This window comes from Hemicordylus capensis, chromosome 11, assembly GCF_027244095.1.
Source record: "Hemicordylus capensis ecotype Gifberg chromosome 11, rHemCap1.1.pri, whole genome shotgun sequence".
NCBI lineage: Eukaryota > Metazoa > Chordata > Lepidosauria > Squamata > Cordylidae > Hemicordylus > Hemicordylus capensis.
The window spans coordinates 16,793,821-16,815,313 of NC_069667.1; the positions used below are offsets into that span (position 1 = coordinate 16,793,821).

General features: G+C 48.2%; 1 protein-coding gene across 1 annotated transcript in view; it reads left to right on the forward strand.

Moving 5' to 3' along the window:
- SLC6A14 (solute carrier family 6 member 14) overlaps positions 1-20,684 on the forward strand; it is a 34,626-nt gene extending 13,942 nt beyond the window's left edge. Inside the window, exons 5-14 of the mRNA XM_053274178.1 lie at positions 43-178; positions 3,178-3,310; positions 5,704-5,844; positions 8,841-9,069; positions 10,628-10,753; positions 11,631-11,749; positions 13,082-13,181; positions 14,616-14,725; positions 17,570-17,737; positions 20,532-20,684. Coding sequence (XP_053130153.1) covers positions 43-178; positions 3,178-3,310; positions 5,704-5,844; positions 8,841-9,069; positions 10,628-10,753; positions 11,631-11,749; positions 13,082-13,181; positions 14,616-14,725; positions 17,570-17,737; positions 20,532-20,684 — 1,415 coding nt within the window. The remainder of the gene's footprint in view (positions 1-42; positions 179-3,177; positions 3,311-5,703; positions 5,845-8,840; positions 9,070-10,627; positions 10,754-11,630; positions 11,750-13,081; positions 13,182-14,615; positions 14,726-17,569; positions 17,738-20,531) is intronic.
- The last annotated feature ends 809 nt before the right edge of the window (positions 20,685-21,493 follow it).

The window sequence follows — 21,493 nt, forward strand, 5'->3', positions numbered from 1 at the left end:
TTTCCTCCTTCTGCCATATAACATCACCTTCTCTCCTTGCAGTGTTGACCTGCAATGCAACATACAACAACAGCATCATCCACAAAAATTACACTTGGATCCAAAGCCAGAACCTCACCTGCATAGATGGCAGCGAGTTTTTGAAAGACACCCAGGTCCCCAGCGAACAATACTGGAAGTGAGTCCTAAACTTGTGGCTTTTCATCGAGGAACAAGCCACTTCTCATGTGCAAAGTGCTTTGCTGGGTTTTTTGGGGGGGGAGGGGGTAGCCCCCCTAAGAGTAAATAGTAATACAAATACAATGGATATAGCCACCCCTCACCCACCGCTAGGGTTCCGTTCCAGCAAAATCTCGCTGTTGGCAAGGCATTAAAGCCTCTGGGAAACGGGCTAGGAGGGGCCGTGGCTGCAAAAAGAAGTAAAAATAAAGGAAATAATACAAAGAAAATGAGGGGGGAAATCAAATTAAAAATCCTGTATTATCGCCAAGAGTCACCAAGAATAATGAGCAGATTGAATGTCTGGAAATTATTTGAAAACACCCCCCCCAACTCACTCAAAAGCATTTTAAATTGGCAGCAAGGTCAGCTAGGGTCACCAAGAGGAATGAGCAGATCGAATCCTCAGAACCACCACTAGCTGAAACCCGCCCCCCCCCATCACTAAAAAACCTCACCAACCGCTGATACTTGGGTCGCAGTTGGCAAGACCTGGGATGAATGTATTTATATACTGAGGGAGGAGTAAATAAATATGAATGTATTTATTCTATATTGAGAGAGGAGAGCTGGTCTTGTGGTAGCCAGCATGACTTGTCCTCTTAGCTAAGCAGGGTCTGCCCTGGTTGCATATGAAAGGGAGGCTAGAAGTGTGAGCCCTGGAAGATATTCCCCTCGGGATGGAGCTGCTCTGGGAAGAGCATTTAGGTTCCAAGTTCCCTCCCTGGCAGCATCTCCAAGGTAGGGCTGAGAGAAATTCCTGCATGCAATCTTGGAGAAGCCGCTGCCAGTCTGTGAAGACAATACTGAGCTAGACCCACCAATGGTCTGACTCAGTATAAGGCAGCTTCCTATGTTCCTATGAACATAAACATTCCCAAAGCGGGAAATAGAAATCTATTTACATAGATATAAATAAGTAAATCAAGTGTCCCCCTGTCCCCAACAGGCTCACAGTCTAAAAAGAAACATAATATAGACACCAGCAACAGCCACTGGAGGGATGCTGTGCTGGGGCTGGATAGGGCCAGGTGCTCTCCCCCTGCTCAATAAAGAGAACCACCACTTTAAAAGGTGCCTCTTTGCTCAGTTCACAGGGGACAGGGCTTCTGATGTGAGGTAGGGCTCCCTCTGCTCCTGTTTTACAGTCAGGGAACTCGGTGGGTTCGTTCTCACAACCATATGGGGGTGTGCTGGAGGGAGGGCCAGAGCCTCCTTTGGGCTTTGCAGTTTGTGCACCTGCATGAATGCCGTTGCGGCATTATCCACTGCTGAAATCGGGAGCTGGAGCCTCCACATATCCCACAATGCACTGTGCGTGCGAGAAGCAGAGATGGAGCCCTCTGTATTGCAGCAGCTCTACTCTTCGTGGCCCTGCTTTCCACAGAACTCTATGCATACCTGCTGGCATGTCCCTATTTTCCCATTCACCTGAAAATGGGGGAAATGGGGAAATAGGGACATGTTGGCCGGTATGCTGGCCAACATGGTTGCTGGCAGCCCAGGAACAGTTTAAATTGCCCCAGTACTGCAGACAACCCAAACAGAAAGGGAGGATGTCTCTTTCCCCACGATGTCACTTTTAAAGTGTGTAGTGGATCTGGGCCACACAGGTTTGGAATCTGCTGGGTTGGGCGGTCTTCCAGTTCCCCAGTTGACCACGATTCCTAGGTTAACCCCATTTTTTCCAGGAATCTGTGGTTGTGAGAACAGGCTTAGTGACTTTCCCAAGAGCACATAAAGAGCCCTTAGCAGAAGTTGGACTTGAGCAGCAAGGATCCTAGTTGACCTCTCTGTCCACCCAACTCTATCATCCTCCTCCTTGAGATCCAGCTTGTAACCCTTAGACAGGCAGCATTGGAAGTAGGCCATTTCTGCCATTTTCAATCTGCCTCTGATATGAAAAACTAAGTTATGGTTCAGTTTGGGTTTTCTCCTCACACCCTTGCCAGATTTCAAGTCCCAAGCTTCAGATATGCTCCGAGGCCTCTCAAAAGCAATTCACTACCTCTCAGAATGTTTCTGCAGCCCAGAAAACTGTATTTAAATTTCAATGCCAAGAGGGCAAAATGCCTGAGATTTTACAAGCCTTGTTGCAGGATTCATCAGGGCTGGAGAGCTGGTCCTGTGGTAGTTAGCATGAATAAGCAGGGCCTACCCTGGTCTGTATTTGGATGGGTGATTAACCCCTGCTAACTGGGCAAAGAGGCACCTTTTACCATGGTGATTCTCTTTATTTAGCAGAGGGAGAGTAACTGGCCCTCTCCACCCCCAGCACAGTATCTCCAGTGACTGTTGCTGGTGTCTATCTTATATTTCTTTTTAGAATGTGAGCCCTTTAGGGACAGTGTTCCATCTTATTTGTTTGTTATTTCTCTGTGTAAACCGCCCCGAGCCATTTTTGGAAGGGCGGTATAGAAATCTTGTTGTTGTTGTTGTTGTTGTTGTTGTTGTTGTTACATGTGATCCATGTGTCAGATATTCCCCTTAGGGGATGATACTGTCGCTCAATGGTAAAGCATCTGCTTTGCATGCAGAAGCTCCCATGTTCCATCCCCGGCAGCATCTCCAGGTAGGGCTGGGTGAGACTCCTGCCTGAAACCTTGGAGAGCTGCTGCCAGTCAGTGTAGACCAGGCCTGCTCAACTTAGGCCCCCCCCCCCCCGCTGTTTTTGGACTACAACTCCCATAATTCTCAGCCACAGCAGCTAATAGCCAGGAATTATGGGAATTGTAGGCCAACATCTGCAGGAGGGCCGAAGTTGAGCAGGCCTGGTGTAGACAATACTGAGCTAGATAGACCAATGGTCTGACTCAATATATGGCAGCTTCCTATGTCTTCAAGCCACTTCCTTTGGAGCTCATAATTTGGTACAAGCCTTCTAGCTCCAGAAGCCTGTTCTAAGTGGTCACTTGTCACCTTGCTGAGACACCCCCCCCCATTTTGTTCTTCTCCCAGCACACAGGTCCTTAAGCGTTCATCGGGCTTAGATGAAACAGGAGAGGTTGTGTGGTACTTGGCCCTCTGCCTTCTCCTTTCCTGGCTGATCGTGGCAGTGGCATTGTTCAAAGGCATCAAGTCTTCTGGAAAGGTAAGTTCATGGAACCACAGCATTCAAAAGGACAGGAGGGACCATTGGCTGGATGAGACCACCCACCTAGCATGGGTGGAGTATCCAGCTGCCCACCTGACACACAAACACCCACTTGCTCCCTGATCTGCCTGTGCTACGCTACCTAGTCTAAAGATCCCCCAAATCTTTGGTCTGCTCCGCAGTCCAGACCAAAGATTTGGGGAATTTTTAGCTCAGGAGAAACATGGCCAAGAAGGGACATGGTCGAGGTTTATACAATTGTGTAGAAGGTGGAGGCAGAAGTCTTTCTTCCTCTGTCATAGAACTTGGGATGATCTGATTAACTTGATGGGCAATAAATTCAGGACAGGCCCAAAGGAAGTCCTTCACACACTTCAGAATAAACTTGTGGAACTCACTGCCACAAGATGTGGTGATGGCCACCTTACTTAGATGAATTAGAAAGGGGTTAGAAAAATCCATGGAAGAGGAGGAGAGGTCTGGCATGGGTCTGGGAACCCTCCGTACTCAGAGGTAGCATGCCTTTTTGTGCAGGCAGGAGATACATGATAGGGGGAGGGCGGTTACCTGCATGCCCTGCTGGTGGGCTTCCCGGAGGCATCCAGTTGACTACTGTGGGAAGCAGGAGGCTGAATCTGGTGGCCCTTTGACCCGATCCAAAAAAGCAAATGGTGCTACATGACTCGAGCAAGTGAGCCACACCACTCTGGTAGGCGAAGGCAGAAAAGCCTCCTGCCGTCTCAGTTGACTGCAGACATAAGAACAGCCTTGCTGGATCAGGCCCAAGGACGATCTAGTCCAGCATCCTGTTACACACAGTGGCCCACCAGGTGCCTCTGGGAAGCCCACAGGCAAGAGGCGAAGGCGTGCCCAACCAAGAACACAAGCAACTGCTGGCCAGAAATACTCTTCCGATGCACACACAACCACAGGGGAGGCTGTTCTCCTCTTGGGGAGGAAAACTGGTCTTGTGGTAGCAAGCACTCCTTGTCTCCTTTGCTAAGCAGGGTCCACCCTGGTTTGCATTTGGGTGAGAGACTGCATGTGTGAGCACAGTAAGATATTCCCCTTAGGGGATGGGGCCCCTCTGGGAAGAGCTTCTGCAGGCTTGCATGCAGAAGGTTCAGTGTTACCTCCCTGGCATCTCCAAGATAGGGCTGAGAAGGGCTCCTGTTTATAACCTCGGAGAAGCCACTGCCAGTCTGTGAAGACAATACTGACCTAGATCAACCAATAGTCTGACTCGATAGAAGGCAGCTTCCTATGTTCCTAACAGTATGAACCTGGTGTTCTTCCTAGCAGTAGCAATTACAAGATTAACACCTTATTCCAGCGTGAGCTACTACGCTTCTTTCCCTGTCTCTCCTGGGGAGAAGAAGGTCCTCGGGAGAGTCCCAGAAAGAGAGCAAGGAGTTCCCAAAGGAGATCTGCAGAGGTGCAGGGAAGCTGGTGTGTGGTGGTAGCAGAACAAGCCGAGAGCCTGGCTGGTGACAGAAGAACCTGTCCAACTGGTTCGGGGGCCACTTGGGAGAACCTGCTAAGTGTCGGAGAGAGAGAACCACTTCCTTGCTCATCCAGCTCAGGCTCATCCAGCTCCCGGCGTGTCACCAGGGAGTTTCCACCCAAACCTAGCACTTAACGTCGCCAACTCAGAGCCAATTTGCCGTGGTGATGGGTGCTCCCTTGCTGACTTGCCAAAGTGATTCCATGGGCACGTTTAAATGGGAACTGCTTGATCCATGCAATTATTCTGGAGATGATCCCAAGAGTACCGTAGGAGCTGAGATGCCACTGGGCTTTTCGAGAGTAGCCCAGCCAAAGGTAAACATCTTCAGGCACCCCAGATTAGGGTTGCCATATTCTGGCTTTCCAAATTCGGGTGCCTAATTTGCATAAAAATGTAAATTGGCTCGAGAATAATTTCTGAGCAGAAAAGTGACTGCACGTTCCAGTTGCAGGGGAGTAGCAGTAGGAGAGAGGGCAGGCCCTCAGCTCTTGCCTGTGGGCTTCCCAGAGGCATCTGATGGGCCACTGTGTGAAACAGAATTCTGTACTCGATGTGCCTTGGGCCCATCCACTAACAGGGATTCCCAGATTTTGTGGACTACAACTCCCATAATCCCCAAGCAAAAGCCATTGCAGCTGGGGATTCTGGGAGTTATAGTCAACAACATCTGGGAATCCCTGTTAGAGGGGACACTGCTTGGGCCTGATCCAACAGGACTTTTCTTATGTTCTTATGTCTCTTTTCCATCACCTTGCCTGACCCTTTAGCTGAAGGTGCTGGGGATTGAATCTGGGACCATTTGCCTGCGGAGCAGGTGCAGACCCCTGAATTCTGTCCCTCTTCTCTGTTGTCCTAATGATTTGCTTTCCTTCCCCCCTGCCAGATTGTCTACTTTACAGCGATCTTCCCCTACGTCATCCTGGTCATCCTGCTGGTACGCGGTGCCACACTGGAGGGTGCTTTAGACGGCATTCAGTATTACATTGGAGCCAACTCTGACTTCTCCAAGCTCAAGGAGGCCCAGGTGGGTGCAAGCCGGCAGGTGGCGTGTCAGAGTGAGGCCAGCCTCCATCAGAATTTGCGGGCACAGTGTAGACACCCTCTTTTTGTCTTGCAAATACCTGGAACTTGCCAATAATGCCCACAAGTTGATGTGTGGGCTCCAGCACAGAGCACTCGAGATGCACAGCTTTGCCCTTGACACTTTGCACATGGACCATTTCCCACTTTACACACGACTCAAAGAGCATAAAAAGAGAATGTGTGCCACAAACCGCCTGTGCTTTCTCTGCCATGGCATGCCTCTCCTGCCCGGAACACCCTCTGGGATGGAGCTTCCAGGAGGATTGTTCAGTGTTAGCTCAGACATCCAACCCCCTGCATGTAGAATCGAGAGGAAAGGGTTGTGGTGTGCAAGGACAAGGCAGTGGAGTGGAATCAGGAATATTAACAGTTTAAGGAAATCAAGATTATGTACAGAGAGGCAAGTGCAGGCTGCTTTTCAGGGCTCTTGCTGCTGGCTGTTTGTTAGCCCCGCCTCTCCTCCAGAATGCAAGTAACTAAAGCCCCTTTCAAAAGCTGGTCTGGATCAAGGAATGGATTAACTCACTCTGCAAAAGACTGAGCAGCTGCCTATGTATGTCTCACTGTGTGAGCTTCCCAGGTGGGAAGGAGGCAGGATGTTGGACTGGATGGGCCTTGGCCTGATCCAGCAGGGCTCTTATGAGCAGAGCAAGGTTCTTGATAGCACTGGGGATGAATTCAGCATTCATAAACCGCCTCCCACAGTGGGTGGTGCTGAGGTCGGTTCTTGCCCTGGGTTCCACCCCCTGACACACTTTGGAGCCAGCTGGGAGTGTCCCGACAGCAGGGACGCAGACACTGCCCTTGTAATGATATCTTTGGGTGTCGGGTCATGTGTGACTGTGGGTGGCATTTCTGCAATGCTCGGAAACTGTGATGCACAACCCCAGGGTGGTGTTTCTCTCCTGAGCTCCTGGGAAGTAAACATAGCAAGGTTCTGTTTTATAGCTGCTTCCCTCATACACACATTGTATGTAGATTTAACCCAAGCAGGTCTGCTCAACTTTGGCCTCCCCCCAGGTGTTTTTAGACTACAACTCCCATGATCCCCAGCCACAGTGGCCAATAGCCAGGGATTATGGGAGCTGTAGTAGGCCAACATCTGCAGGCGGGCCAAAGTTCAGCAGACCTGAAGCATAGGTTGATTCAGCAACAACTCCATGTTGCTCTTCTCCTTGCCCTCCCTTTTCCTTTCTGACTGCTCCCCGACACTCTCTATGGGATCCCCCCCCCCGGGACAAATGTCCAAACAAACAAACTGCAAAAGATGACTGGATAAAATACACAGGGCTGCCCTAAGAGTGCCCTGGTGGGGTGCCCCAGTGTGGGGCCCCTTCCAGTTAATTTTAAGGGGGGTTAAAAGAGTGAGGCCCTGGCTCTGGGCAGTCACCCTGTTTTCCCTGCCCTAAGACAGCCCTGAGATTAGAATACATCCGGTTCCCTGTCCCCAAAGGGCTCACAGTCTGAAAGGAAATATGGTAGACACCAAGACGAGCATTTCCAAACAGCAGGATTTTACTGCAAGGTTCGAAGTGTCCCCCCACCACACACAAACTGACACAAAAAGTAGATTTTTTTTAAAAACCCAGATATAAATCAGGCTGTGCTCTAATGCATGATGAAAAACCCAAATCATGTGTGGCGTGTTCTCCGATAGCTCGTAGGGACTTCAGGGTAAAACGGGCCGAAATGTGAATGTACACCCTCCATTCTGGAGGAGATGCAAGCTCAAAGCCCTGCGTGGAAAAGTTCCAGCAGTCACTGGAAAGATGCTGGGCTGGGAGCCCGTTTGGCTGCTTCCTTTGCTAATCTTGATTTGAATGACCAGCAGAGTTTCCAAAGAGTTGTATGCACACCGCAGATACCATCAGCCCAGGTAGGGCTGGGTTATGACATGCTGAGGCCCTAAGCGATGGCAAGAGAAAAGGCCCCAGAGCACCACAAAATGGGTCGCAAGTCCCTCTCACCCCAGCTTCACCACACTCCCCCCACTTCACCACACTGCTCACTATGACAGCAGTGTCCATCTGAAAAGGCTACGCTGCCTGTACCTGTGATGGCTGGCTCTGCTCTCGCTCAGACTTTATCTAATACAATTTCAATAGAACTTACGGTTGTTTCTGTACAGATTTATGAACTCAATGTGATAAATAATTATGGAGCCATAGAAATATATTTTTGTCTTCTCGGAACGATAGTGTTCCAAACAGAGACTTTCCCCCTTTGTTTTTCAACCAATTATGTAAAACTTGAAATTTAGTCATTCTTTGGTATTCAGAGGTAGAGATGTGCATGAAATGAATTTTAAATTCATTTTGAATTTGAATTCAGATTCTGAAAATTCATTTCGAATTCAAATCAAATTCGAATCTGGTCTGAAAATTTGATTTGAATTCAGCTACATAATTTGAATCAATTTGTCCCTGTTTCAATGTCTTCTTTAACCAGTCAGGGGCCTGGATGGTTAAAAAAAGGTGCTAAACTGCTCTCAAACCGAATTCAAATTGAATTTCAAAAATTCAATTCAAAATTGAATTGCCCTTTTATGGGGTGATTCGACTTGGATTCCAGTCACTCGAATCACTCAGTTTTGAGTTGAATTGATTCGAATTTGAATCGATTTGCACATCCCTTTTCAGAGGCCCCTCGTAATGTGAGGGCCTAAGCTGTAGCTTACTTACAGTAGCTTGTGCCTAAGTCCAGCACTGAGCCCAGGCCTTTGAATGGACTACTTCGCTAATGTTGTGTTGACCACATATGAAAAGAGCTGTATAATTACAAGGTATTCCACTTACTACTTATTACGTGTGTGTGTGTGTGTGTGTGTGTGTGTGTGTGTGTGTGTACATACACAATAGTTATTAAAAGGCTTAAAATATATCTAAAGCTGCAGGGAGCATTAATGCAGAGACACGTGTCATTTCTCTCTTTCTCAAGGTCTGGCAAGATGCGGCTACCCAGATTTTCTTCTCTCTCTCTGTTGCATGGGGCGGACTGGTTGCCCTCTCCTCCTACAACAAGTTTAACAACAACTGCTTCTCGGATGCTATCTTTGTCTGTGTGACCAACTGCCTCACCAGCGTCTTTGCCGGCTTTGCTATTTTTTCCATCTTGGGGCACCTGGCCTTTCTGACCGGCAAGAAAGTCTCCGAGGTCGTTGGTTCAGGTGCGTTGGGCAAGGAGGGTTTCCATTGTGGAGTCTGCGGTGTGGAGTGAAGACTGCTCCGTCTTACATACAGTATTTGTTTGTTTATTTGATTTTTATTCCGCCCTTCTAAAATGGTTCAGGGTGGTTTGCAATCTGCAATCTCATTCTGTGTGTCTGCTCTGCGCTAAGCAGAGAGGAATAGACATCGTCTTGAGAAATAAACTGATAACGGAAATTAGCAGCAGTGGGGAAACATCTCCTTAGGCTGGGTCTCACGACCAGCAATAGTGTAGAACAGGTGTCCTACCCAAGATTGGGAGCTGTGGGCGGTCTCACTTTCTGATCATTTGTAGGAGGCAAGGGAAGTGATTGTCTGTGCACCTTGCACTGGGTAGGAGGGCTTTTCCTCCTACCTTATTCAACCGCTGGGTAGGACGGAGCCTTCCTACCCAGAGGGAGGCTAGCGGATGATCACTGCCAGTGCCTCCAATCCTGCATTGTACAAGCACATGAGCACAAAACGGGAATGAATACAGCACCCAGATTTTGTCTTACCCTATTGCTGCTCGTGAGAACCAGGCTCTTGTTTATTACGCTTTCTCCAAGTAGAAGCTGATGCACAAGCAGAAGCCAAAGAACGTCTTACTTCATTTGTCTCCTCCTGAGGTTCAGAGGCAGCAGGCCTCTAGATACCATTTGTTGGGGGACAAAGAGGCAGAGAGGGTTGCCATCTCCATTCACTCCTTGTGAGCCTCTTGGTGATCTTCAGATGACTGTTATCACTTCTGGGAATTGAATGCAGAGCTGGCCATGCTTTTATTTAAAATGGTCTAGACACATTCATTGAGGAGGGATCTAGAATTATTGCTAGATGGAACCTCCATGTTCAGGAGTAGCATATCTGTGACCACCAGCTGCTGAAGAACAACTCTGGGAGAACTCACGCCGTAGTTGTGGGCTCCCCAGAATCATCTGGCCGCCCGCTGTAGGAAGTGGGAGGCTGGACTAGATGGCCTCACTTGGTCTGATTCATATATACTTTTGTATCCTGAGCTGATGGGGAGGAGAACTGGTCTTGTGGTAACAAGCGTGACTTGTCCCCTTTGCTAAGCAGGGTCTGTCCTGGTTTACATTTGAATGGGAGACTACATGTGTGAGCACTGTAAGATCTTAGGGGATGGGGCCGCTCTGGGAAGAGCACCTGCATGCTTGCATGCAGAAGATTCCAGGTTTCCTCCCATCTCCAAGATAGGGCTGGGAGAGACTCCTGCCTTTAACGTTGGAGAAGCTGCTGCCAGTTGGGGTAGACAATCCTGAGCTACATGGACTAATGGTCTGACTCAGTATATGGCAGCTTCCTATATTCCGATGAGCCTGGTGGATCACCCACACTGTAACAGCTTATGAAACCCAGGCCTCGGGACACTTGGCACTGCCCATAGGCCACAGCTGCCCGTCCCTGGTCAAATGCATGATCTCCGTTGGCCGAGATCTGAAAGGGGGTGCCCTGTGTTGCCTTCTAACAGCACATTATTCTGTGATAATTATTCTGTGATCTGATTCTGCTCTGTTGCAGGGTTCAACTTGGCATTTGTCGCCTACCCAGAGGCCCTGTCCCAGTTGCCCATCTCTCCTCTCTGGTCCTTTTTATTCTTCTTCATGTTTCTGCTCTTGGGACTCGACTCCCAGTTCGCAACCATTGGTGAGTAGTGATACAATTGCCTCTTCGGCCCTGGCGGCCGCACGCTGCCCTCCTCATCCCAGGTTCCAGCTAGGCTGGTTTGACATCCCATGGCCGCTGAGATGCACAAAGCCATCGGTCATGACCTAATGGGTCTCTGCGGGCATGCATCTTGAAATAAACGGTTCCGATCTGCAGGAAGATTTCATCAAAGGATCACAAGCGAGGAAGGGGCGCAGCTGGTGTTCCTTGCCCTTCCTTGCATTCGGCTCTCACCAGGAGTCTGCCTTCCTTTGGGAACAAAGCATGACTTGTCTCCTTTGGTAAGCAGGATCTGCCCTAGTTTGCATTTGAATAGGAGACTACATGTGTGCGCACTGTAAGCTATTCCCCTCTGGGAAGTACACCTGCCTGCTCGCATGAAGACGGTTCCAAGTTCCCTCCCTGGCAGCATCTCCAAATTAGGGCTGGGAAAGACTCCTGCCTTGCAACCTTAGAGAAGCTGCTGCCAGTCTGTGTAGACCAGGGATTCTCAAGGTTGGGTCCCCAAATGTTATTACACTTCAACTCCCATAATCCCCAGCCCCTGTGGCCTTTGGTTGGGGATTATGGGAGTTGAAGTCCAATAACATCTGGGGACCCAACCTTGAGAATCCCTGACAATACTGAGCTAGATGGACCAATGGTCTGACTCAGTATATGGCAGCTGCCTATGTTCCTATGAACGGATGAAATCCACTCAGCTCGTTTTGCATTGATTCCAAAATGAATGTTGAACACTCCAAATGAATAACAAATACCCTGATTCTTAGGTAGAGGGAAGCCTGTGTTACCATGTGGGGTGGGGGTGACCCCCAAGTCCCTTCTAACCATACTAAATATCCCTTTTGTCCTGCAGAAACGGTCACAACCACCATCCAAGATAGCTACCCTCAAGTGATGAAGAAAATGAGGGTTGTGATTACCCTGGGCTTGTGCGTTCTCCTCTTCTTTCTTGGGCTCATCTGTGTCACACAGGTAAGATGTCACGTGTCACCCACAGAGCAATGATGGATTCTTCAAAGGGAGGGTTTCCCTTAAAAAAAAACAAAAAAAAAACCACCATGTGGAAACTGCAGGGCTCAACTTGGAGAGCCCCTCCTCTCAGTGACAAGGGGGAAGAAGATCACACTTGCCGTTGAGAAAGATTTGGAGATTTCAGCTAGCAGAGAATAGTTGCCCGGTGTTAGTGAGCATGAATTGCCCCCTTTGCTAAGCAGGGCCCACCTTGGCTTCCATTTGGATGGGTGACACCATGTGAGTAGATATAGAGGATAGATCTTGTCTATCCTCCCTTAGAGGATGGGGCCAGATCTCTGTGATAGAGCATCTGTTTTGCATGCAGATGGTCCCGGCTTTGTGCTCTGGCAGCTTCAGGTGGGGCTGGGAGAGACTCCTGCCTGAAACCTCGGAGAACTGCTGCCGGTCAGTGTTGACAAGACTGAGCTAGATGGCTCAAGGGTCTGACTCGGTATAAGGCAGCCTCCTAGGTTCCTTCTTCCAAAGGGCCATAGGAGGATTGCATGGAATTTTGAATGGAAGCTGACCATTCAAACATACAAACTACCAATATTTATATACCGCTTTTCGACAAAAGTTCCCAAAGCGGTTTACATGGAGAAAATAATAATAAATTAATAAGAGGGTCCCTGTCCTCAAAGGGTTCACAGTTTAAAAAGAAACACAAGCTAGACACCAACCGCCGCCACTGGAGGGATGCTGTGCTGGGGTTGGAGAGGGCCAGTTGCTCCCCCACCCCGCACTAAATACAAGAGAATTGCCACTTTAGAAGGTGCCTCTTCACTCAGTTAGCAGGGAATGTGAACCATTCAGAAATCCAGTACATTCCATGACCATTTGGAAGCAACCAGGGCTTTTCAGTGAGCATTCCCTGTCATTCATTTTATCAGATGGCCCCAGATTCCCTGCCTGGCAGCATCTCCAGAGAGGGCTGAGGGAGACCCCTGGCTGAAACCTTGGAGAGCTGCTGCCAGTCAGTGTAGACAAGATGGGAGATGGACCAAGTGTCTGACTCGGTCTAAGGCAGCTTCCTTATTTGGGTGAATTGCCCTCCAGCGGGCCCCTTCCTCTGTGGGTGGCCCTCTAAGGTTCATGGGAATGCTTACCAGGGTGGCAGCAGCCGTGGGAGTGAGACATTTTTGTTCTTGCCAACAATATGCCCAATGCTGTATCATTCCAGAGCACTCTGGAGCTCTAACATCACTGTTGTTCAGCAAGCTAAGAAGGTTGTAATAAAATAGGAAACCTGTGCAGAACATCTTTTCTCTCTCTCTCTCTCCATTTTTGTAGGCAGGAATCTACTGGGTCAATCTGGTGGACCATTTCTGTGCCGGATGGGGAATCCTTTTTGCGGCAGTCCTGGAGATCGTAGGAATCAGCTGGATTTACGGTAAGGGGTTCATGTGAGAGGGATTCTCCAATTTGGGTCCCCAGACCCTAGAAATGGAAAAAAAGGAGAGAGCGTTGTTGCACTTAACAGCTTTTTGTTGTGTGTTATTACCCATCTTTATCCCTCCCTCCAAACGATGAGGGTGAAATTGCAATCATTTTTGCACATTAGGGTCACGGTAAGGGTCACAATTAACACATTGATGTACTCTTTCTATGGAGTAATCCTTGGAGGACATTTTTATTTCCTCTCTCTGACAAGATCAGGAGAGCTGGTCTTGTGGTAAAGGTAAAGTGTGCCATCGAGTCGGTGTCGACTCCTGGCGACCACAGAGTCCTGTGGTTGTCTTTGGTAGAATACAGGAGGGGTTTACCATTGCCATCTCCCACGCAGTATGAGATGATGTCTTTCAGCATCTTCCTATATTGCTGCTGCCTGATATAGGTACCAGCAGGGATTTGAACCAGCAACCTCATGCTTGCTAGGCAAGTCATTTCCCACAGAGCCGAGTCTTGTGTTAGCAAGCATGAATTGTCCCCTTTGCTAAGCAGTGTCTGCCCTGGTTTGCATTTGAATGGGAGATTACATGTGAGCACTGTAACCCCTGCTAACTGAGTAAACCCCTGCTAACTGAACAAAGAGGCACCTTCAAAGTGCTGATTATCTTGTATGTAGCAGGGGGACAGCAACTGGCCCTATCCAACCCCAGCACAGCATCCCTCCAGTGGCTGATGCTGGTGTCTATCTTAAGTTTCTTGTTTCAGATTGTGAGCCCCTTGGGGATAGGGGGTCCATTTTCATTTATTTTTTATTTCTCTATGTAAACTGCTTTGGGCACTTTTGTTGGAAAATGGTTTATAAACATTTGTAGCAGTAGTAGCAGCAGCAGCAGTAGTAGTAGTAGTAAGATATTCCCCTTAGGGGATGGGGCCGCTCTGGGAAGAGCAGAAGATTCCAAGTTCTCTCCCTGGCATCTCCAGGATAGGACTGAGAGAGATTTCTGCCTGAAACCTTGGAGAAGCCGCTGCCAGTCTGTGAAGACAATACTGAGCTAGATAGACCAATGGTCTGACTCAGTATATGGCAGCTTCCTATGTTCCTGTGCCACATCAACAAAATTCTATTTTGTGTTTTAAAAACATTTCAAAGCTTTTAAAACAGCACTGCAAATTTGGTCACTGCAGATCTGATGGCTGGAACACATCGAAAGCCAAAAAGTCTTGCAACACTCTCAACCTCTTTTCTATTTCTCGGGGTGTAGAACTTGTCAAAAATCACAACGAGCACCCCCAGATGGTGGGTACCCACCATGCCAGTGGGCTGATGGACCACAAACTGAGCTAAATCCTCTGGGAGGAGATGTGTCCTCAGGTCTTACGCATCTCCAGTCACAAATGCAGGTCTAATATTGCTTTCTTTGGCTATTTTGCACAGGTGGAAACCGATTTATCCAAGATGTAGAAATGATGCTTGGGAAGAAAAGCTTCTGCTTCTGGCTGTGGTGGAGAGTGTGCTGGTTCGTCATCACCCCTTGTCTCCTGATTGTAAGTCATCAGGGCGCCCCGTTCCAGATTCTTAGTGAGAGATTTCAGTAGTTCTGTGGGGGAAGATCCTGCAGACTCCAAACATATTAATGTCTTGCATTATGATTCCATTCTTTCCTCCAAAGGGCTCAGGGCCAAGTACACCATTTTTCTCTCTCCCTGCTACCTTTTTATCCTCACAGCAGCCCTGTGAGGTAGGTTAGTTTGAAAGAGAGTGGCAGGCCCAAGATGACCCAGTGAGTTTCATTGCTGAGTGGGGATCTGAACCCAAAGTCTCCCTTATCCTGCAAGCAGGGCATGAAGACACCCCCATTTTTCACCCCCAGCATAAAAGGCACCCCCCACCAAGTGATTTTATGTCCCAAGCATCTAGTACTCTACCTCTGGATAGGAAGGTTCACTTCCTAACTATCATGACTAATAAGAACTAACAGAGTCTTGCTGGATCAGACCAAAGTGGGCCCATCCAATCCAGCATCCGGTTTGTCCCAGTAACCAACAAGATGCCTCTGGGAAGCCCCAAAGCAGGATATGAAGGCTAGAGCCCTCACCCCCAGACTGTCTGCTCTCCAAAAACTGGAATCCAGGGGTATACTGCCTCTGAACATGGAGGACCCATATAGCCTCACCCTAACTAATAGTCATTGATTGATCTCTTCCTCTTACCCCATGAATGTGTGTAGCAGCCTTTTCAAGCCAGTGGCCATCTTGTGGCAGTGAGTCCCACAAGCTCCACACAAGGTTGTTTCAAGAATGGCTCGATTGGCCACCTTGCATTAAGGAGCACCGATGCCAAATGTTAATGTTTCTCTCCAGCTTCCTATATCAGTCCACCAGGCATAATTCCCTCGAGCTTATTCTCCCCACCTCCTGCCTTTCCCCAACCTTTCACGGTGAGATTCCCCACCTTCATCTCTTGATCAGTTCTTGGCCACATTGGAGGAAACAATAAATATCGGTGTGGGGCTTAGTCTGGAATTCAGGCAATGTAAATGGAGCATTCTGTCCTTGACTCCCTGCAAGCATTAGCCAAGAACATCCACTCCAAGTTGCAGGGTGTAAATGTGCCAGCACAAAAGGCCTCCTTCCCTAGATCGTTGCTGGCAACCAGAGTCCTAAAGTACAGTCACGTTTGCAGTGTATGTACAGTTCAGCTGCTATTCCGCTTATCTAAACCCCAGGTCCCCATCTGCCAGCTACAAATCTGCCTTAAAATGAGTATGTGAAATAATTGCATAGTCTTTATCCCATCTCAATTTCTCTCACTTTCTTCTGTGCTCTCCCTTGTGACTATTTATTACACTTAAATAAGCTTAAGCACACCCAGTTATTTGTATTTGGGTTATGGGTGTTCTATATTGATTCTTCCTCCTCCAGACCCGCTCACCACAATTTTTCCAGCTGTGGGCATGCCATTTCAAGGGCAGGAGAAGAGAGGTTTTCAGCTGGCAGGAGCTCATAATCTCCTGTTGTTAGCTCCCACTGATGAAACCATAATGGCAAACCATAAGCTTTACAAAAAATGGTCCCCCAATTCCCATAACAATCTTAAATGAGGAGAAAAAGGAGGATTTGCATCTGTGTATGGGATCTACATTTTAATTGTTTTAATATTACATGAGGAAGAAAAGGAGGATTTGAGTCTGTGTATGGAATCTGGTTTTATTTGTTACAAAACCTATCATGTTTTTACTAGCCCATGCCGGACTCTCAAAGTGGCTCACAGCAGAAAACAATTAAGATAAGCGGAATATTAAATCACCAATAAAATTACTGGTGCTCTCTGCTGTTAAAGCCAAACAGCAGCAGGCCAGCAAAACAATACCCACCCGAGAGCGAAAAAAGCCTTCCTAAATAAACAGGTTTAGAATGTTTTAAAAGCCTGCTCCTTGGGGGAACCTTGAACTGGGTGTGTCTCCAAGGAGAAGAGCTGGTCTGGTGGTAGCAAGAATAAATTGTCCCCTTTGCTAAGCAGGGTCTTCCCTGGTTTGCATTTGAATGGGAGACATGTGAACACAGTAAGGTATTCTCCTTTGAGGCTGGGGCTACTCTTGGAAGAGCACCTGACATCTTGCATGCAGAAAGTTCCTAGTTCCCTCCCTGGCAGCATCTCCAGACAGGGCTGAGAGAGACTCCTGCCTGCAGCCTTGGAGAAGTCGCTGCCAGTCTGGGTAGACAATACTGAGCTAGATGGACCCATGGTCTGACTCAGTATAAGACAGTTTCCTATGTTCCACCTGGCCACCACCATCAGAGAAGGTCTCTGGAGTCCCCCTAGCTTTAACATTTTATGATCTCCCCGGAATCACCATTTTAAATACCCTGTACAAATGTTTCCATTGCAGCTGTGCTAGAAAGCTGGAAGGAGCATCCTTCGAGGGTGCTTTGGTGGGGCAGCTGGGACTGTCCAAGTTTCCTTTTTGATCCGCTTTAGAGTCTGGGAATCCAAGACTCCGGTGAGCCTTGGTTGAGAGGAGAGCTAGTCTTGAGGTAGCAAGCATGACTCGTCCCATTAACTAAGTAGGGTCCACCCTGGTTGCAAATGAATGGGAGACTAAAAGTGTGAGCACTGTAAGATATTTGGAGCCGCTCTGGGAAGAGCAGAAGTTTCCAAGTTCCCTCCATGGCAGCATCTCCAAGATTGGGCTGAGAGAGATTCCTGCCTGCAACCTTGGAGAAGCCGCTGCCAGTGTGTGAAAGCAATACTGAGCTAGATAGACCAAGGGTCTGACTCAGTATATGGCAGCTGCCTATGTTCCTATGAGCCTGGTTTGTCCAGCTCAGCTGGTCCAATTCTGAGTCTCACACCTTTCCTCTTGTTTCTTGTCTTTCCTTTCCAAACAGGCAATCCTGATCTGGTCTTTGGTCACCTTTGAAGCCCCTACCTTTGGCAAGATCGTGTACCCTACCTGGGGCTCTGCTGTTGGCTGGTGCATGATCTCGTTCTGCCTCATCTGGATCCCCATTGTGGCCATTTACAAGATTTGCAAGGCACAAGGGAATCTGTGGCAGGTGAGCCTCCGAGGAAAGCACGTGCCAGGTCACAAACGCTGCTATCCCCTCCCAGGAAAACGGGGGCCACCTTCAAGCAGGGTCGGAACCATTAGCAAGAACGTCAGTTCAGCCGGAGTGACATAGTGACCGGTTCCCACAGTTTCAAGGCCTCTCTGCTGAGTTTTGTAGAACAATGGCTTTCACTTTTCTGTCCTCGGGGGACACTTTCCGCAAAGACATATTGGTTCCGTTTTGGTCTGTTAAATATTAAGGTCGCACCTTAATCTGTGTGAGAGATTTCCATTCAAATGGTGGGGTTTGGAAGCGTGATCTTAGGGTCAAGTTGACAATCATGGCTCAGCGAAATGGCGATAACTCCAGAGCAAGTAGTTTGGGGTTTTTTGTTTGTTTTTTGTTTTGCTGTATATCAAAATTTTTTAGAGATAAAGGAACAGGAATAGGAATACGAAAAGTATGTATATACCATTGTTCAAGAAAAGTTTCCCAGAGCAATTTACAGAAATATAAATAAATAAGCAAGCTAGCTAGATAGCTAATTAATTAATTAATGAGGCTCTCAAAGAGCCCACAAAGAGCCTAAAAAAAGGAAACATCAGATAGACACCAGCAACAGCCACTGGAGGTATGTTGTGCTGGGGATGGAGAGGGCCAGTTATCTCCCCAGTTATCTCCCCCTGATCAATAAAAAGAATCACCACTTTAAAAACGTGCCCCTCTGCTCAGTTCGCAGGGGACATTGGATGTTGTTAGCTCATTTATCTAATTAATCAAGCTTGCTTGGCATTTTCAAAATTTATTCAGAGAATCGAAGAGATTCCTCTTAGGAAATCCTGGGGCTCTTCTTGCCACCACAGAGCCCTGGGTAGGGTGGGTTAGCCCCGGGATCTGTGGCTGTCTGGAGGTCTGGGAGGCCTTCGGACTCAGCAGCTCCGGACCAGAGTAGCCCAGCTCTGCTACCCAGGTTAAAAGTGAGGTAGGAGGGAAACGGAGCCTGTCCTATCCTCTTTTGTGGTAATCTGTGCTGCCGCGTAGCTTTAAAATGCTCCTGGGCAGCCAACGGTCATTTTAGTCACAGAGTCCTGTGGCTTGCAGGGCCAGGGAGAGGAGAGTTGCTGCATTACTGAAGGCTGCCTCTCAGTGGCTCCCGCAATGCATTATGGTATATGTGGAGGCCCCAGTTCCCGATTTTAGCGATAGAGAACGTGGCTGTGGTGTTCATGTCGACGGGCAATGTCTTGCAGAGCCCAAAGGAGTCTCTGGTTGTCTAGGTCGGAGGCATGGGGCAAGAGAGTGCCATCCCCCCAGCCCAGCCCCATATGATAGTGAGAACGAGCCCACTGTCTTTTTGGATTAGGCCAAACCTTGCAGTCTGCTTTCTAGGCTAGTTTCATCTTCCATGTGTCAGGAAAGACTGAGGTGGGGGACTAGGCCAGCTGAAATCCCCAAGGGAGAGGACCCTGCATCCCCCTGCAGACATGGTCTCACCCGGCCCTGTTCCTGTCTAGGAAGGAAGCTAAAGGGTTGGCCTGGCTCCTGGGAGGCTGGAGGAGTCTCCTGCCAAGCTAGCTGTACTAGCTTTAGAGATGTGCAAATCGATTCGAGCTCAAATCGATTCGAGCTTGAAACGAAACAGCCCTGTTTCGAAACGAAACGTTCCAAGCGCCATTTTGAGGCCTGTTATTCCAGGGAGAGCTGGTCTACCCATTAGGGTTGGTGGGGAGACCAGCCCTCCGCTCTGGACTTGGCGCATTGACCCGCATCAAAGGACTGGTCTACCTGCCAACCGACCCCAATTGATAGACAAGCTCTCCCCAGAAAAACAGGCCTCAGAATGGCAAGTGTTTTGAGGTTGATCCATTGAAACAGCTGGCTTTGGCCACTCTCTTGACAAATTGATTTGAGGATTCTGCCATTTGTTTCGAGCTCGACACAAATAGCAAAATCTGTTTCAGGCACATCCCTAACTGGTTTCTGCTGCATGTTCTCTGATAGAGGAGTGAGTGATTCGGGTTTTTTTAAAAAAAACAATGCTAGTTATTAAAATAATTAATCCAAAGGACAGTGTTACGGGGTCCTACAGTGCCCCCTCATAGCAATAATACCATGATATGCTATGACTGTATTGTCTGAGACTTTGTTCCCATGTCCAGCAGATTAGCACTGTACAACAAAGGGAGGAGCAGGAAATATTTCTGAGGTATCCCTGGCTACCTCAGGAGACATCCCTGCCATGAACGCAGAGCGGGGACCATATTTATAGTCCTAGAGATACAGGAAAACATCCTCCATCATTCTCTGCAATTTGGCCTCAATTTGGAGGGTAGGCATTAATCGCTTCCTTCTTCTGCCCTACTTATTTTTAGGGAGTCTTACCCTGCCTCTCCTCACATTCCTTGCAAAGCTCATTTCTGTGAGGGGAAAACATGAGGCCAAATTGCAGAGAATGTTCAACCCATCATTAGAGGTATACTGCCCTTGGATATGGAGGATCTACCTATTTACCTGAGTACAAGATGACTCTGAATTTAAGACGAGCCCCTTTAAAAAAAGAGGTTAAATACAGGTTATACCCTTATTTGCCCCAAAGGAAGAGAACTCTGAATTTAAGATGATCCTCCTTTTTCTAATGTGAAAGAACTTGGGGAAAACCTAGTCTTGGATCCAGGTAAAGACGGTACTCGGAGCTAGGCGCCACTAATCGGCCAGTCTTCCTCCACGAATCTGCCTGTTTTGTCAATAATATGCTTGAACCGAGTCCATTCCCCATTCTTTCCATTTCTCCCCTTCTCAGCGTATCGTCTTCTGCTGTAAGCCAGCACCCAACTGGGGCCCCTACCTGGAGTGCCATCGGGGAGAAAGGTACAGCCATATGACCAACCCCGCCAAGGAAGGACGAGATCTGGAGCTGCCCACCGTAGACGGCTACATCCACAAACTGGAATGAAAGGATGGCCGGACGCAAGCGCCTTCCTTGATAGGAACCCCCAACACAACGTGCATGGAAAGGAGGGATGGACATTGTGAAAGTCATACTGTTAAATCTGAGGAACGTGGAGATGCTACAGCAAAGCAACAGATATTAGAATGGCAGAGCCGGGAGGCAGGTTCTTCAGGCCCAACATGGACATTTTCAGGGTATAGAGACGACAGAACAAAATCTTCTCCACATGGGTATGCATGAATTGGGTCCATGCTATGCATGGTATGAGGCAGAGTTCAGCAACTGGCTCAGCCTTATCCCCAGTGGGGTCCAATCTCTGCCCCACCGTCATTCTTGTATGGAAGGGCATTGCACAAGCCCCCTGCAAATGTTAATCCTCTACCTGAAAAATAAGGGATGGCAGCAATCTTCTCCCTCGCAGGGGCGTTGTGATGTGAATGCACTCCAGTAACACTGTGAAGCGATGACTCTTGTGAGTGCCTAAGGCCGCAATCCTATGCATGTTTCCTAAATCAAACTCAACGGAGCTTGCTTCTGAGTAGACATGCCTAGGTGGCTCAACTGTTAGGAAGCCAGGTCTAAGATCCACTTTCTTTTTGCGATTCCCAGCACGGTGTGTCCAACACACTACAAATATTTCTGTGCCCAGACACAAAAGTGCCATCAAGAAAACCTGGATACTGTGCATCGTTTTGCTAGCTGCATAATGTGTTTTTTAAAATTTGTATTATTTTGCATAATTTATTATTTTTGCTATCGTGGGAGTGATTCCAGGAATTCAACTTTCCTGCCCTCACCACTTCAACTTACTA